At 46.2% G+C, this 15,402-nt stretch overlaps 1 protein-coding gene across 4 annotated transcripts in view; it reads right to left on the bottom strand.

Moving 5' to 3' along the window:
- Positions 1 to 15,402, bottom strand: part of LAMA5 (laminin subunit alpha 5) — a 230,839-nt gene that overhangs the window by 187,295 nt on the left and 28,142 nt on the right. For 2 of the 4 annotated variants that reach the window (XM_081010967.1, XM_081010968.1), the window contains exon 1: positions 8,184 to 8,801. The exons of the other annotated variants lie outside the window; for them this stretch is intronic. In XM_081010967.1, coding sequence (XP_080867093.1) covers positions 8,184 to 8,489 — 306 coding nt within the window. In that variant the 5' untranslated portion in view covers positions 8,490 to 8,801. Of the gene's footprint in view, positions 1 to 8,183; positions 8,802 to 15,402 lie in introns of those variants that run through there. 4 annotated transcript variants of the gene reach the window in all.

Raw genomic sequence — 15,402 nt, 5'->3', positions numbered from 1 at the left:
AACAATAAAATGAGGTTGTAGAGAATCATGCACACTACTTTGAGCTTCTTGGAGGAAAAAATGGGATGTAAAAATAATAAATAAATTGAAGTGTCAAACTCTACTGCAGTTAAAATTACAGTGGTGCCTCGCAAGACGAAATTAATTCGTTCTGCGAGTTTTGTCGTCTTGCGATTTTTTTCGTCTTGCGAAGCACGGTGTCGGGAAAGTTTTGGAAAAGCTTAAAAAATCACCAAAGTCTTTAAAAACCTCAAAAAAGGCTACCACACCGCGTTCTATGAGTAGCTCCTCGAAGTCAAGTCGCAACTGTATTAACGGTGTTAAGAAAAAGGAAACAAACTTGCAAGACGTTTCCGTCTTGCGAAGCAAGCCCATAGGGAAAATCGTCTTGCGAAGCAGCTCAAAAAACAAAAAACCCTTTCGTCTAGTGAGTTTTTTGTCTTGCGAGGCATTCGTCTTGCGAGGTACCACTGTATCTGTGTAAGAACTTTGTGCTTTAACCATTCTCTAGCGAACTGAAGGTGAGAAAGAAAGAACACTTATGATGTGAAACTCTATCCTCAGGTGGCTATTTTGATACACCTATGGAAGCAACTTCTTGGGAGAAACGCCTGCTTCTTGGGAGAAAAGCAATGACAAACCTATACAGCATCTTAAAAAGCAGAGACATCACCTTGCCAACAAAGGTCCGTATAGTTAAAGCTATGGTTTTCCCAGTAGTGATGTATGGAAGTGAGAGCTGGACCATAAAGAAGGCTGATCACCGAAGAATTGATGCTTTTGAATTATGGTGCTGGAGGAGACTCTTGAGAGTCCCATGGACTGCAAGAAGATCAAACCGATCCATTCTTAAGGAAATCAGCCCTGAGTGCTCATTAGGACAGATCGTGAAGCTGAGGCTCCAATACTTTGGCCACCTCATGAGAAGAGAAGACTCCCTGGAAAAGACCCTGATGTTGGGAAAGATGGAGGGCACAAGGAGAAGGGGACGACAGAAGGCGAGATTGTTGGACAGTGTTCTCGAAGCTACCAACATGAGTTTGACCAAGCTGCGGGAGGCAGTGGAAGACAGGAGTGCCTGGCGTGCTCTGGTCCATGGGGTTACGAAGAGTTGGACACGACTAAACAACAACAACAACAACAACATGGAAGCAACTATTCTAATGGCCCATCTTATATAATCTTATATAAAGATTAGCTCTTCCACGGTTTTTCTCCATAGTTTTCCAGCCTGTGGGTGTGTTCCACTGGGGAATAATATATAAGGCAGTGAAGGTGAAAGGGTGAGAGCAAGCTTAAGTGGTGCAACTTGGAGAACTCTACAAACCAACTCATGAGTTCATTATGGTTGCGTCAGCCAACGGAAATTGAACATACATCCCCCTCTTTTTCTCCATGCCTTCATTGTTGATTTAGTCACTAGGGAGCGTTGAAATCCCTAAAGATAATGAACTAAGAACGGTGACCTTTCAACTTAATACCTCCTTTCCTATGCCTTCCCTTTTTTCCCCTTCAGTGCTGCCCACTGTTAGGGGAAGGAACCAGCCACAAAAGGATTTTACCAAAGCACTACAGATTGGCCAGAGAAAAATCAGTCTAGGAAGTACGGCTTACATCAAAGGGGCAGCAGTATCAAAGCCATACAGAAGAACACGAAGGGGAGCAGCAACCACAATCCAACTCAGCATTATGAATAGCCAAAGTTTGTTTAATTGGAAGTTGCTGGTAGTATCCAAGAAAGGACGTATGAATGGTGCAAGGCTGCAATTGGAAGGGCACAAATCAGACATGGTGAAAGAGGCATAAAGAGTTGTCATGAGAACTTGGGTGCTTGACATAAGCCTCTTGTGTGCAGGTATTACATAGCTGGTTATAGAGAATCTGGCATGATAGCCTCACGGTTAAACAAGCATTGCCTATCAAATACCTAGTCTTTAACATGTAACAAGTCTCTCTTAGCTATCGCTCTTTTAGCATTCAAGGGTGGTGGTTACTATCAGGTATGTTCAGCATGGACTGAAATAAAAGAAACAAATCGGCTGCCCTTGTTCTTGGAAAGCAATAAGCCTCCCCCCCCAAAAAACAGCTTATTGAATGAATAAGTTACCAAATGGATAAATTGTGGTGACCAAATCCAAAGCCCCATTTTCAAGGGTGGCTGGTTCACCCCAAAATAAAAGAATAGTTTTCAATGAAGCTGAACTTTTGTTAGTGTCTACATTTCACCCAAGCCCAGATTCTCATTTCAGCTTAACACTAAAACAAGACAACAGGGAGAGAAGCCCTTTTGAAAATCCAGACTCAAAGGGGGATTGTCACTTTGGAAACCACAATGGTGCACTTATGGGCCACTTCACACAACCCATTCTGTGTTTGGCCAGGTGCCCTCCCACAGGCACACAATTTGGGCTGCACTGTGCCAGTTACCAACAAACAAGGTCAACTGAATAAGTCATCAGCACCAACATTTCAGGCACCCTGGAATCCAGGTACCTCCTCATGCATGCATACCCTCCTCCTCACCAGTATGGTAACTGCCTGCTTCCTTTTCTGGTTTACCCTGCTCTACACATGTTCTACACCAGGCACGTCCAACAGGTAGATTGTCCAACAGGTGCTCACACCTTTCTTCCTGCAGGGTGTCTGTTCCTAAGAAAAGCTCAACAACTTTGACCTGAACCCCCCAAAAGATCACTGCCAGCTTTTAAGTCTGTGAGTAGATCGCAGTTACTTGGGAGTTGGCCACCCCTGTTCTATACAAACTTGCAAAGCAAAACATGGGTGGGTTGATTGTTAGCTGGAGATTGCAAGCAGCTAAAGCTTTGGCCATTCAGAGTACGTAAACCTATATCCAAATTCAACCATAAAACAGAAACATAAGCCAAAATGGTTTCTGCCATGCTAATTTTTCACTTATGTGAGTCAAGTGTCTTCAACTGCGAATGTATTAATTTAATCCTCCTTAATCTTACACAGAGGAAGGGAGCCAGGTGAACGGGCATCTCAACTTCTTCCTGACCCAGCACGAGCCACAATGGTCCCTGCTGCTAAGGTTTGTCTTAAGACTTTCTTCGCACACTGGGGAAGGTTTCAAATTCCACTTGCTTTCCAACTCCTATGGTTGCCCTTGCAGGATTTACAACAGGCCTGGGACACAGGGAAGTAAAAGCTCACTTGCTTCCCCCCACCCCCAGCCTTTAGCAAATCCTCTCTTGCAACTGGTCTCCCCTCCATCCCAGATGTCCACAGTTGTTAAGCACTTTGCAAAGCGCAAGCCACTTTGAACAGCAGTACACTTTTGCCATCCACATTCCTAGGAAATTCTTGGCCTTGGGTGCATGTGGCCTCTCAGTCAGGTCCCAGTTTAAGCAGACATTTACTTTGACATAAGCCTGTAATAATTGTTTATCCTTAACACACCCTTCTTTCCCACCCACATTCCTTCAAACAATTTGCAGACTTATTCACACCTATGTTCTCAACATTCAACACTCTCCATTTAGGGTTGGGTAACAGAGGCACTTTTTCCAAAGTGTTTCACATGATATTACAGAACAGAAGCATGGTTGTGCCTGGTGTGTAGACTCAACCTTTCTCTGTTCCCAGCTCTTGTTGATTTGCTACACACCACAATGCCTGTATCACACCACCTTCGGCTCCCATAAAAAATATTTACTGTCTGTCCCCAAAGTAGTGTACACCTGAAAATCTGTTTTGAAATGGTTTGGAAGAATACCAGATCCAAACCTTCAAGTAAATATGCATAGAAGCATTTGTAGCAGGCTGATCCCTGAATATTCCTGGCATTCCACACCAAGGAAGAGAAGCAACCCAACAAAGTTTGTGCTACCAAAGCAGAGCAAAAGGTGGTGCCTCCGTATTTTAGGGTTTATTTAAAAGCCCAGTCCACATTTAACACAAAACCAAGGTTTAGGATTGTAAACATAAGCCAGAGCAAGTCTCTGGATTGTGTATTCCCCTCTTCTCATCCACTGAGGAGTTCAGAAGCTTCAGCTTACTTTTAAATTAACCACAGTTTACCATTACATCGAAAACCTAAACTGTGGTTATTGAAAACAAGCAAACTTAATGAACTAAGATTTATCATAGTTTGTCCAGGAAAGCTGTGCTTAAGCTAAATCATAAACAAAAGTTTCTGAATTTTCATTGTGGCCATGCCAGAGGCACCAGTCCAAAATCTAGGCTTGTTCTTGGAAAACTAAACTATGGGTTAACATTTCATCCTGATCTGTGTATTTTTTTAAAAAAAATTAAATTAGGGTTGCCATACATCCAGGTTTGGCAACTCAAGTTTAATGCTGTCTCAAGAGTTTATGAAGCTGTCATACAGAATAACTTTTATGTCCCAAGTTACTGACAGCTACTTCTAAGATTATGATTTCCCTTAAATGTCCATTGTTAGGGCAAATATGTATGGGATGTTATATGGGCCCTAATGCAAAGAGAATTAACCACTGGGTGTGTTCAGATGTCACAATAAACCATGTTATTGTGAAAGCAATGAGCCCAGCCTCCCCCACACCCTCTTCTTTCAATGCATCCACAAAGCTCAGAAGGTTTGATTCTGTTTTTGATTAGCCATACCTTGCTGGGTTGTCCAACAAACTGTGGTTAATTTTAACTATGGTTTGTCCAAAACAACCCAACTTCAAGCTATGGTTTATGAAGCTGGCTACAAAATTAAGATTAACCATAGTTTAAAGTTTAGATGTCGTGTTTAAACCACTGTTAACTGAAACTGGGGGGAAGCTGCCAATCTCCTCCTAAGGCTAGCTAAATTCCTCTCATAATAAATAAGAGACTGAATGAAATTAATGTGGAATAAATTAGCCGCAACTTACTTGCCTGGTCACTTTCCAGGGGATTTAAGCAGAACTAACTTTCCCTGCGGAACGCGGGTGGTGCTGTGGTCTAAACCACAGAGCCTAGGGTTGCCGATCAGAAGGTCAGCGGTTCGAATCCCCGTGACGGGGTGAGCTCCATTGTTCGGTCCCAGCTCCTGCCCACCTAGGAGTTCAAAAGCACGTCAAGTGCAAGTAGATAAATAGGGACCGCTCCGGCGGGAAGGTAAACAGCGTTTCCGTGCGATGCTCTGGTTCTCAAGAAGCAGCTTTGTCATGCTGGCCACATGACCCGGAAGCTGTACACTGGCTCCCTCGGCCTATAGAGCGAGATGAGCGCTGCAACCCCAGAGTCGTTTGTGACTGGACCTAACGGTCAGGGGTACCTTTACTTTCTTTCCCTATGTTTGGACTCTATGTTTAAAGCAGGGTTGGGGAACCTCCATTCCAGGGACCAAACACAGCCATCCAGGCCTCAGCCCTCTCCCCAAGCCAGACTCCGCTTTGGCTCTACTATCACCTCTTTGAGTGCTTTTGTATGACCAGAATGTGTCCTTGAACTTGTGGCGATTCCTCTTGCTTGCTCGATGGGGGAGCATGTGTTGTGTTTAGAAACCTTTGATTTTATTTCCCCCATGGCTAGAAAACCTAATGTACTAAGACTCATATTCATTGCCCTGCACACTTTTTGCCTTCGGACCCTGGCCTTTCTCAAGCCTCAGTGGCACCTTGTGCAAGACTAAAATTCAGCACTCCTGCCTCTCACCTTCCGTTCTGGCTCAATTCATTACCTCATAGGTGCGATGCCCTGCAGCAGCCTCAAGGCTTGGTGCCCAGTTTGGTGGAACTGCTCACTCCAAAATCCACCTCTATGTCCAACACTAGCATGTAGGGAATGCTGCCCTAGTGGGAAGAAAATGGTTCCCCATCCCTGGTTCAGATGCTGCATTTGTGCTATACAGAAAAAAGCCGGTGCCTGCCAATTGCCTGCACTGTTCTTTTAGAAGACATTAAACTATGAGTGGAGATACCTGGGCGAGCCAAGGTAGAACTCTAGAGGACTTGCTTATACTTACTAGAGAAGCTCCTGTTTTGAGAAAATGCAAAGATCCCTCTTAACAGTCAAACGTTTTCAGTGCAAAGAAGCAACTCCAAAAAAAAGCCAATCATAGAATTGTAAGGGACAGCTCGGATCACCTAGTCCAACCCCCTGCAATGCAGGAATCTTTTGCCCAAAGTGGAGCTTGAACCCGCCACAACCCTCAGATTAAGAGTATCATGCTCTTGCCAGCTGAGCTACCTTAATTCTCTCCTCTATGTATCTTTTTTTATAGGTGATCCAGTGAAAACACAGAACTCCGAATTCTGAGCAAGGAAGGAAAAAAGAAAAGGTGCTTAGAAAAAGGCAGACCAACTGTGCTGCTCTGAAAAGCAGGTTTGCTTCACAGATATTGAGCTGTAGATGTGGAAGCCACGTAACACCATAGTTATGAAATGAAGAGGAATATTCGTAGTTGGGTCTCTGGCCATGAACTCAACTGGCGGTAACCTTAAGGCAGGCTGCTATGCCTCAGCCCCCACAGATAATAACAAAACTGGGCCAACCTTACAGGGTTGTTGTAAGGAAATGAACATTAGGTGCTCCGAGCAATACACACACACACAATTATTAACTAGTAGCATGAAATAGGCTGATGTGTTTTCTTCAACACAGGTTTTCTGCTATTATGTTCTAAAAAACCCACTGGAATTCTTTTGTATGCCTGACAAAAAAGAAACACATTTCAGCGGCCAATCACATTTGTGTTCAGGGCCAGTCTCAATCAGAGGTTGGCATTGCTGGGCAACTGCTGAGTCCCATGCCCCAAAATGGGGCCCACTGCCAAATCCAAGAGGGCTCCCCCTGCCCTGCTGCCCCTCCTCCTCAGGGACGCTTCCTGATCACCTGGCCCCTCTAAGCATGTGAGCAAGAAGAAAGACCAGCAGCTTCCTCTCACTTTGCCCTCTCCTGGAAAGTTGCAGGGACTGTGCCCAAAGGGGCAGGAAAAGCAGAGAGTATGGGGGTGGCATCTTGACCAAGAACTGCTCCCCCAAAAAACACCCAACCCTGAAGCCAGGATTGTCTAAATGTCAACATTTTCGAATGTAAGTGCTTAAACTTTCCCCCACTACAATCAACAAGTCTTTATTGTTATTTTTTTACTTTAAGCCAATGCTTAACTTTGACTGGATCGCAATATTATTATTTTTTGGCACCCTCAACTTGAGAAAACAGAAAGTTGCTTTTTTTTATGGATAGGGAAGCAGCGAGCACCCACTGCATTCAAGCATACTAATAAAGCACATAAATCAGAGTTCTGTTGTAAGTTTGAGCACGTTGGGTCTAACCGTAAAATGAATGGGCCACAATTTACCCAGCAGTAACCACTTGCTAACCTTGTGTGTGTGTGTGTGTGTTGTCCTGCCAAACGTGAACAGAATCTTACTGCCCCCCTCACAACACTAGAATTCTGATCAGCTATTTAAGTGCTGTACGACTTGGCAGAGCAGTTCACACACCAAGTTTAACAAGCAGCTGAGAAGTTACCTCTTGGCAGATGGTTTGTCTGTACACAGTCAATGGAGGTGGGGGCGAAAAGAAGAGTAATTGCATCCTTCCTTAAAACTGGAAGGTGGCACAGCCTTTCAGTCCAGAGTCACTAAAAAGGTCTGCTAAATTCAATGCTCCTTTCAGAAGTCCACATTATGAAGCGCAGAGCAAACATGTGCTCTGTGAGTGTGCAAACAGCCACAAACACACACTTGCGAGAGACACTTCCTCCCCAGACCTTTTGTGTGCCTGCCCCATTAACTGAGAATCAATCCACCAACCTCAAGTCAACTTGGGAGATAACAAAAGAGGAAGGAGGAGGGGAGATTTCGAGATTTCTAGCCCACACTGGCGGAGGAGCCAGCCCAAAGTTATGCGCTGTGATAAATAATTGCAAAGCCAGGATATATATTTTCCCCCACCCTCTTCCTTCATCCTGTAACAGCCCACCTGAGAGAAAAGTCCCATCGTGGTCCACGGGGCTTACTCCCAGGAAAGAAGGCACAGGATTGAATCCTCAAGTTGGTTCTATTGCGCGCTCTCCACGCTGCAAAGATTCGCGCGTGTTTCGTGTTATAAACAGGTCGCCAGCAGGTCCCGGGGCGGGTTACAATAATTTAAAGCTCATCATTACAAAACACTTAAACCAAATTACAGCCACAGTAATAACAATGCAAGATGCGGCCATATGGAAACTAGAAATCAGGAAGCCTCCGATGAAAATACTGTACCTGGATAGTCTGGTTGGGGTCTCCTCCCGCTACCGGCCCGCCCACGAGTTTGCAATACAAATCCTCCACGGCTCTGGGGGTCTTGGCGCCGGAGTCTTCCTCGCCGCAGGTCGCGGTGGCCGAGATCTTGGTCCCCTCGGCCAGGTTGAAGTAAGGTGGGTGCAGGCTGTGGCCGTTCACATCCGCGTGGAAGGAGACCGGCTGCCCTTCCGAGCCAGAGGGCACGGCCGCGGCCAGCAGCAGCAGCACCAGCGGCGGCGGCACCACTGGCGGCGCGCAGCGGACCTTCCCCGGCGCCCTCGCCATTTTTTCGCGTTTGGCAATAAAGCAAAAAAAGAAAGGAGAAATCCCGGAGGGAATTGGGATCGGGGGAAATGGGAAGGAGCGACTAGTGTTTCCCCCGGAGAGCCACGGCTGAGGATCAAAGGGCTAAAGGTCCCCAAAGCCGAAGAGAAAAGGAGGCAGCGGCGGCGGCGGCAGCAGGACGCAAAGAGGAAAGTTTCCCGGCTGCGGCGGTTTCCAAGCAAGTAGCAACGAGGCTGCGCAATCGACGCATCAACCTGCAGCTGGAGCCTCACCAACTTGGCGACTTGGAGAGAGAGGCGCACCGTTTCGCCCCAGGAGGAGGGGATATAGCGGGATCCGAGGCGGGTAGGGGTGGGTGGGATCGACGGGGGGAGCGGAGGAGGAGGAGGAGTGGCCGCCGCGCGGGGATTATTCATGCTCTGATTCTGCCCATTGTTTTGGCCGCCTTCGCAGCTCCCCTCCGGGGTTAACCCGTTCGCGCGCCGGCCCAGAGCAACGTGGGAAGCGAACAATAAAAGGCCCCGGGGTTGGGGGGGGCGGTCGCTCCGCGCCGCGTAAACCAAAAGCCTGCAGGATGATGAATGATTTCTTTTTTAAAAACGCTCCCCCCACGCCCCAAGGCACTTTCCCAAGCGGCTGTGAAAATACGCAAAGTTCCCTTGAGCTCCTATATCTGCAATTACGCGGGAGAAAGCCGCACTGAAGTCAGCGGGGCGTAGGGTCGCCGCCCCCTGCATAGGATCGGGTGCAAGGGTGCGATCCTCTGCAGGCGCGATTACTTGGGAGTAAATCTTAACTTTAGTTTTTCCCGTTTTTAAACGATGCGCGTAGGATCCCGCTGCCCTATACAAAGCGAGGAGAGCGAGCCCTCCTGAACTCGATGGGCTTACTCCTGAGTAAACTCGCGAAGGGATTGAACGCTTCCTAAGTATCCTGGCATGCTACTGTGCAGGTCCGATTGTGTTGTTACTAAAGAAGAGAGCAGAACAGAGCATTAAAAAAATAGCAAAAGTTATGTGGCCAAAATAAGCAAAAGCCCATTTTTAAAAACATATATATACTCTTAGGACTCGACCCTATCTGTGGTTAGCTGGAAACAAGTCCCATTTTGTTCCAAGGAATTTACTTCCAAATAAGGTCATAGTCCTCTTTATGCGCACTTACTTAGAGCTTGGGAGTAAGCCCCCTTGAGTTCAGTGAGACCTTTGGGTAAACCGTGCAAAAGAATTCACACTGCACCTGTGTATCTGTTGCCAATAGTCCCATTCTATTCTGGGATGGCCCCTTCATGGATCACTGCCTTGCCCTGGCGAAGGGGCTTGAATAACTCAGAGAAGCTATGAACTATGCCGAGCAGGGCACCCAAGATGGACAGGTCATAGTGGAGAGTTTTGACCAAACGTGATCCACCTGGAGCAGGAACCGGCAAGCCACTCCAGTATCCCTGCCAAGAAAACTCCATGGACAAAGACAACAGGCATATAAAAGTTATGACGCTGGAAGATGAGCCCCTCAGGTCGGAAGGCGTCCAACATGCTACTGAGGCCACCTCATGAGAAGAGAAGACTCTGTGGAAAAGAGCCTGATGCTGGGAAAGATGGAGGGCACACGGAGAAGGGGATGACAGAGGACGAGATGTTTGGACAGTGTTCTCGAAGCTACCAGCATGAGTTTGACCAAACTGCGGGAGACAGTGGAAGACAGGAGTGCCTAGCGTGCTCTGGTCCATGGGGTCACGAAGAGTCAGACATGACTAAACGACTAAACAACTAAACAACAACAACATTCTGGGATGGTGGCCATTGCAATCCCAACAACAACTAGAGGGCCACATGTTGCCTGCCCCTGCAGGATGACCAAGTAGTAGGAAACAACTGGAATTCACCAGTATACCATCTCTGAATATGGAGGTTCTATTTAGCCATGATACATGGCTGTATTATTTGGGGGGGGGAGGGGTCTGCGAGACCTGTGCGTGGCTCACTGCATGATACAAAGTTACTCCCTACAATTTATTCAATGTATGAGTAAAGAAACACCCTTGAAATCATGCCAATGTTTCTATCCGCTTGCAGTGGTCTCCTAAATAACTAATAAATTTTTCCTATTCTTTTATAAAGTTTTTGTCCTCTTGGTTTCTGAGTTTCCAGTCAGTTTTGCCATTTCAGCACAGTCCATCAGCTTGGTTTCTCATTCCTCTCTGGTAGGGACCTTGTCTACTTTCCATCTCTGGGCTAGTAACATCTGGGCGGCTGTTGTTCCATTCATAAAAAGTCTTTTCTGCTCCTTTGGAATGTCGGTACCTGTAATTCCTAATTAAAAAGCTTCTGTGTTGTTTTTTACAAAGGTTATTTTAAACATTTTTTCCATTTCATTATATATCATCTCCCAGAAAGCTCTTATTACCTTACAAGTCCACTACGTATGATAAAAGGTACCTTCTTTTTCTTTACATTTTCAGCAGATAGATAGATAGATAGATACATAGATAATTTATTACAGTCAAAGATCAGCTCACATAACATAACATAACACAATAAAAACAGCGTTCATAAAGATAAAATATACAATCGGAGCAGATTGCAGCATTAGCTTATGATATATACATTTGTTGTTGTTGTTGTTTAGTCGTTTAGTCGTGTCCGATTCTTCGTGACCCCATGGACAAGAGCACGCCAGGCACTCCTGTCTTCCACTGCCTCCCGCAGTTTGGTCAAACTCATGCTGGTAGCTTCGAAGACACTATCCAACCATCTCGTCCTCTGTCGTCCCCTTCTCCTTGTGCCCTCCATCTTTCCCAACATCAGGGTCTTTTCCAGGGAGTCTTCTCTTCTCATGAGGTGGCCAAAGTATTGGAGCCTCAGCTTCACGATCTGTCCTTCCAGTGAGCACTCAGGGCTGATTTCCTTAAGAATGGATAGGTTTGATCTTCTTGCAGTCCATGGGACTCTCAAGAGTCTCCTCCAGCACCATAATTCAAAAGCATCAATTTTTCGGCGATCAGCCTTCTTTATGGTCCAGCTCTCACTTCCATACATCACTACTGGGAAAACCATAGCTTTTACTATACGGACCTTTGTTGGCAAGGTGATGTCTCTACTTTTTAAGATGCTGTCTAGGTTTGTCATTGCTTTCCTCCCAAGAAGCAGGCGTCTCTTAATTTCGTGGCTGCTGTCACCATCTGCAGTAATCATGGAGCCCAAGAAAGTGAAATCTCTCACTGCCTCCATTTCTTCCCCTTCTATTTGCCAGGAGGTGATGGGACCAGTGGCCATGATCTTCGTTTTTTTGATGTTGAGCTTCAGACCATATTTTGCGCTCTCCTCTTTCACCTTCAATAAAAGGTTCTTTAATTCCTCCTCACTTTCTGCCATCAAGGTTGTGTCATCTACACCCGTACAACTGAGATTTGGGCTACCATAAAAAAAAATAACCCTGAGGCACCCCAAAGGGTGACTTCAGCATTTCCCTAGTGAGCTATTTTATTCTAGAGGATTATCTGTGCCTACAAATCTGGTTGCAGAATCTGGCTACCAGTCAGGTTGTTCAGCAGATATTTGTACTTGTCCTGTACAATTTTACCAACTTACTAGGTGTCAAATACCACCGGTACATCATTTTCATGTAATTTTCTTTCAGTGTACGACATGCTGTAAATTTTTCATAACCTTTCCCAATCTGCCATCTGAAGCAAAGGTACTAAATTTAAATCCAAGTGGACAGATGGTGTGTGAGTGGCAGAACATCTGCTTCACCTGCAGAATGCCCCAGATTCAATCCCCAACATCTACAGGTAGGGCTGGCAATGTTCCCTGTCTGAAATTCTGGAGAGCTGCTGCTACTAAGTGTTAACAGTATTGAGCTAGAAGGAGCAATGGTCTGGCTCAGTATAAAGGAGCTCCCTGTTTTCTTATGGGACCAATTAAAGGTAAAGCCCAATTCTTTTGGTCTTGTTTTTGCTATGATGTACGGTATATAGGTTTTGGGGATGCGGGTGGCGCTGTGGGTTAAACCACAGAGCCTAGGACTTGCCGATCAGAAGGTCGGCAGTTCGAATCCCCACAATGGGGTGAGCTCCCGTTGCTCGGTCCCTGCTCCTGCCAACCTAGCAGCTCGAAAGCACGTCAAAATGCAAGTAAATTAATAGGTACCACTCTGGCGGGAAGGTAAACGGCGTTTCCGTGCTGTCAGGGAACTGACATCGGAGCGAGAGGCGAAGGGGAGGCTCCTAGATGATGCTGGCGAAGGACCCAGCAGCAGGGGGAGAAACAGCTCAGTAGAGGAGGAAGCAAATCAGCGCAACACCAGGGATAAAGGGGGGCAGAGGGGGGAATCGGAGAGAGGGCTCCAGGACTCTTCACTGGACCTCAGTGAGAAGGGGACAGGTCCTCCGCTACCCACGCCCTCCCTGCGCAGAAGACTCCTGCGCAGTGAGAGGAGGAGGAGACTGGGTGTCAAACAACTTTTATGTTGGAAGAGGTTCAAGAAACGCCCACTGACGGATCCTGCCAGCGACTGAGGCAGCCACGATGAGAAAGGGCTGTGCAGTCAGAAAGGTTTAACAAGGCAAATTAGCCTAGAGAGGCACCAGTTTACGCACGAGTAACTCATACTCATTACACGTGCACTGCTCTGGTTCACCAGAAGCGGCTTAGTCATGCTGGCCACATGACCTAGAAGCTGTACGCCGGCTCGCTCGGCCAATAAAGCGAGATGAGCGCCGCAACCCTAGAGTCGGCCACGACTGGACCTAATTGTCAGGGGTCCCTTTACCTATATAGGTTTTAGGTGGTTGAAGCTGGTCCATTAGGGCAAATGGATTAATGACCCGCCAACCTCATTCTGCCTTCAGCCAATCTCCACTTGCCTGTCTTCTTGCTTATAGCCAATCAGCGGGTGGCCTCTCACTGGCTCTGGCGCCACCTGCTGTTGGTCTTCCAGTCTTCTGATCTACCACTCCCAATCAGCAGCAGCCAGCGCTGCTTTCAGGCTGAATTTTCAACTGCCTGCTGCCCTTTTTCTGTTGTATTGGATTGTTTATTTCTGTGAATTCATTGTAAGTCACTTGAGTAGCCACATTCCAAAGAATGGCCAGGAGGTGGGCAGACAGCCTATTCCAGACGGAGGAGGCTCCTGGATTCAGCCCTGTCACTGGAGACTCAGTTGGCCTCTGTAGCTAGGAGTGCCTGTTTGCAGCTACTGTTGGTTTTCCAGCTATGGCAACTTCCAGATTGGATTACTGCAATGCACTCTATGTGGGTCTGCCCTTGAAGACGACTCAGAATGTTCAGTTGGTCTGAAAAGCAGTGCCCAGATTCCTCTCACATAACCTCTGTTTTAAAACATCTGCACTGGTTGCAAGTTCATTTCCAGGCCCAATTCAAGGTGCTAACCTTTGTACTTAAAGCTCTAAATAACTTGGGTGCCAAAAATCTGAAAGTTGACCTCCTTCCCTACAGACCTTGCCCCAGGTATTAAAATCAGCAGAGGAGGCCCTCTTGGTAGTTCTACCACCCTCAGAAGCTGGGGGAAGGGGTGGCAGCCCCTTATTTGTGGAACTCCCTCCCCTCAGAGATGCATCTGGTAACCTCATTACAGTGGTACCTCGGGTTACATACACTTCAAGTTACATATGCTTCAGGTTACAGACTCCACTAACCCAGAAATAGGACCTTGGGTTAAGAACTTTGCTTCAGGATGAGAACAAAAATCGTGCTCCGGCGGCGTGGCAGCAGCAGGAGGCCCCATTAGCTAAAGTGGTGCTTCAGGTTAAGAACAGTTTCAGGTTAAGAACGGACCTCCAGAACGAATTAAGTACTTAACCTGAGGTACCACTGTATACAGTTTTACCCTGGCTGTGGATGCTTGAGGTGTATATTTCTACGACCCACCCTACTTTTGAGATTGTAAGTTGCTTCGAATTCTTTCTAATGTTGCATTTTGAATTTGGACCTGCAGGAAGAAGGCTGGGTAATTATTAATAATAATAACAACTAACAACAACAAGAAGAAACCAGTGCATGTTTCTTCATCAGCAAAGCGTAAGAAACACTGGCGATTTCATCCGGATAGGCTGCTTAGAATGGCTGGCTGGCAGCTTGAAAAATATCTCTGCCATCCTGATGGGGACGCCAACTCTTACCCTGAAACCGTTGCAGCCGCCAGCTGTTCCTCCGTTGGCACCAAGCCGCTTGAGATTCTATTGACATGACGTCAGGACTTGTATGTGAAGTTTCTAATGTGGCTCAAGGTAGCTCAGCCTCCAGTTCCACATGGCAAGGAAGCATTCGAGCACAACAGCCAAGCCCATTCAGTTAGGAGTGACTTCCTGGAGCGCTTTCAAAAGCTCGTTTTTAACTCCTTACACTTTGGAGGGCTTTCCGACCTTGGGAATCTTAAAACACGATCGCCGTGTTCTGAACTAGTCCCCTTTTGAACTTACAAAATGTGGTCTGCTGAAAGCCAATCCATGTGATAAAAGGCAAGAGTTCTGAAATACGTCAAAAGCGAAGACAAAATGTTGAGTCTTCCCGTGGACATATTCCCAGAGAAGTAGCTGTGTGAGCAAAAACAACAGAATCTTGTGACATCTTAAAGATCAGCATTTATTATTGCATAAGCATCCAAGCCCACTTCACCAGATTCAGGAAATGATATCCTAAACTGGCATATATCAATATATCAGTTTGGTATCAACAATACTGCTTGTGAATGATCACTGCAGTTATTTTATTTTATTTAGAAAAACTTACAAGTGGGTTAATCAGGAAAAAAATCAAAGTTTTGCCACATTAATGATCACAGTTCATATTTATTAAATATCATTTCTCTCTGACTACACTGCTTACATTTCTCGCTACAAGTTTCATTTGGGAAGGCCAACTTGGCTAACATATTCTGAATTTTGGGAGCA

Source organism: Podarcis pityusensis (genome assembly GCF_964106645.2).
Source record: "Podarcis pityusensis genome assembly, chromosome: 6".
Classification (NCBI taxonomy): domain Eukaryota; kingdom Metazoa; phylum Chordata; class Lepidosauria; order Squamata; family Lacertidae; genus Podarcis; species Podarcis pityusensis.
Note: the sequence above shows the minus strand (reverse complement) of the source record. Positions and strands in the feature narration are given on the sequence as shown.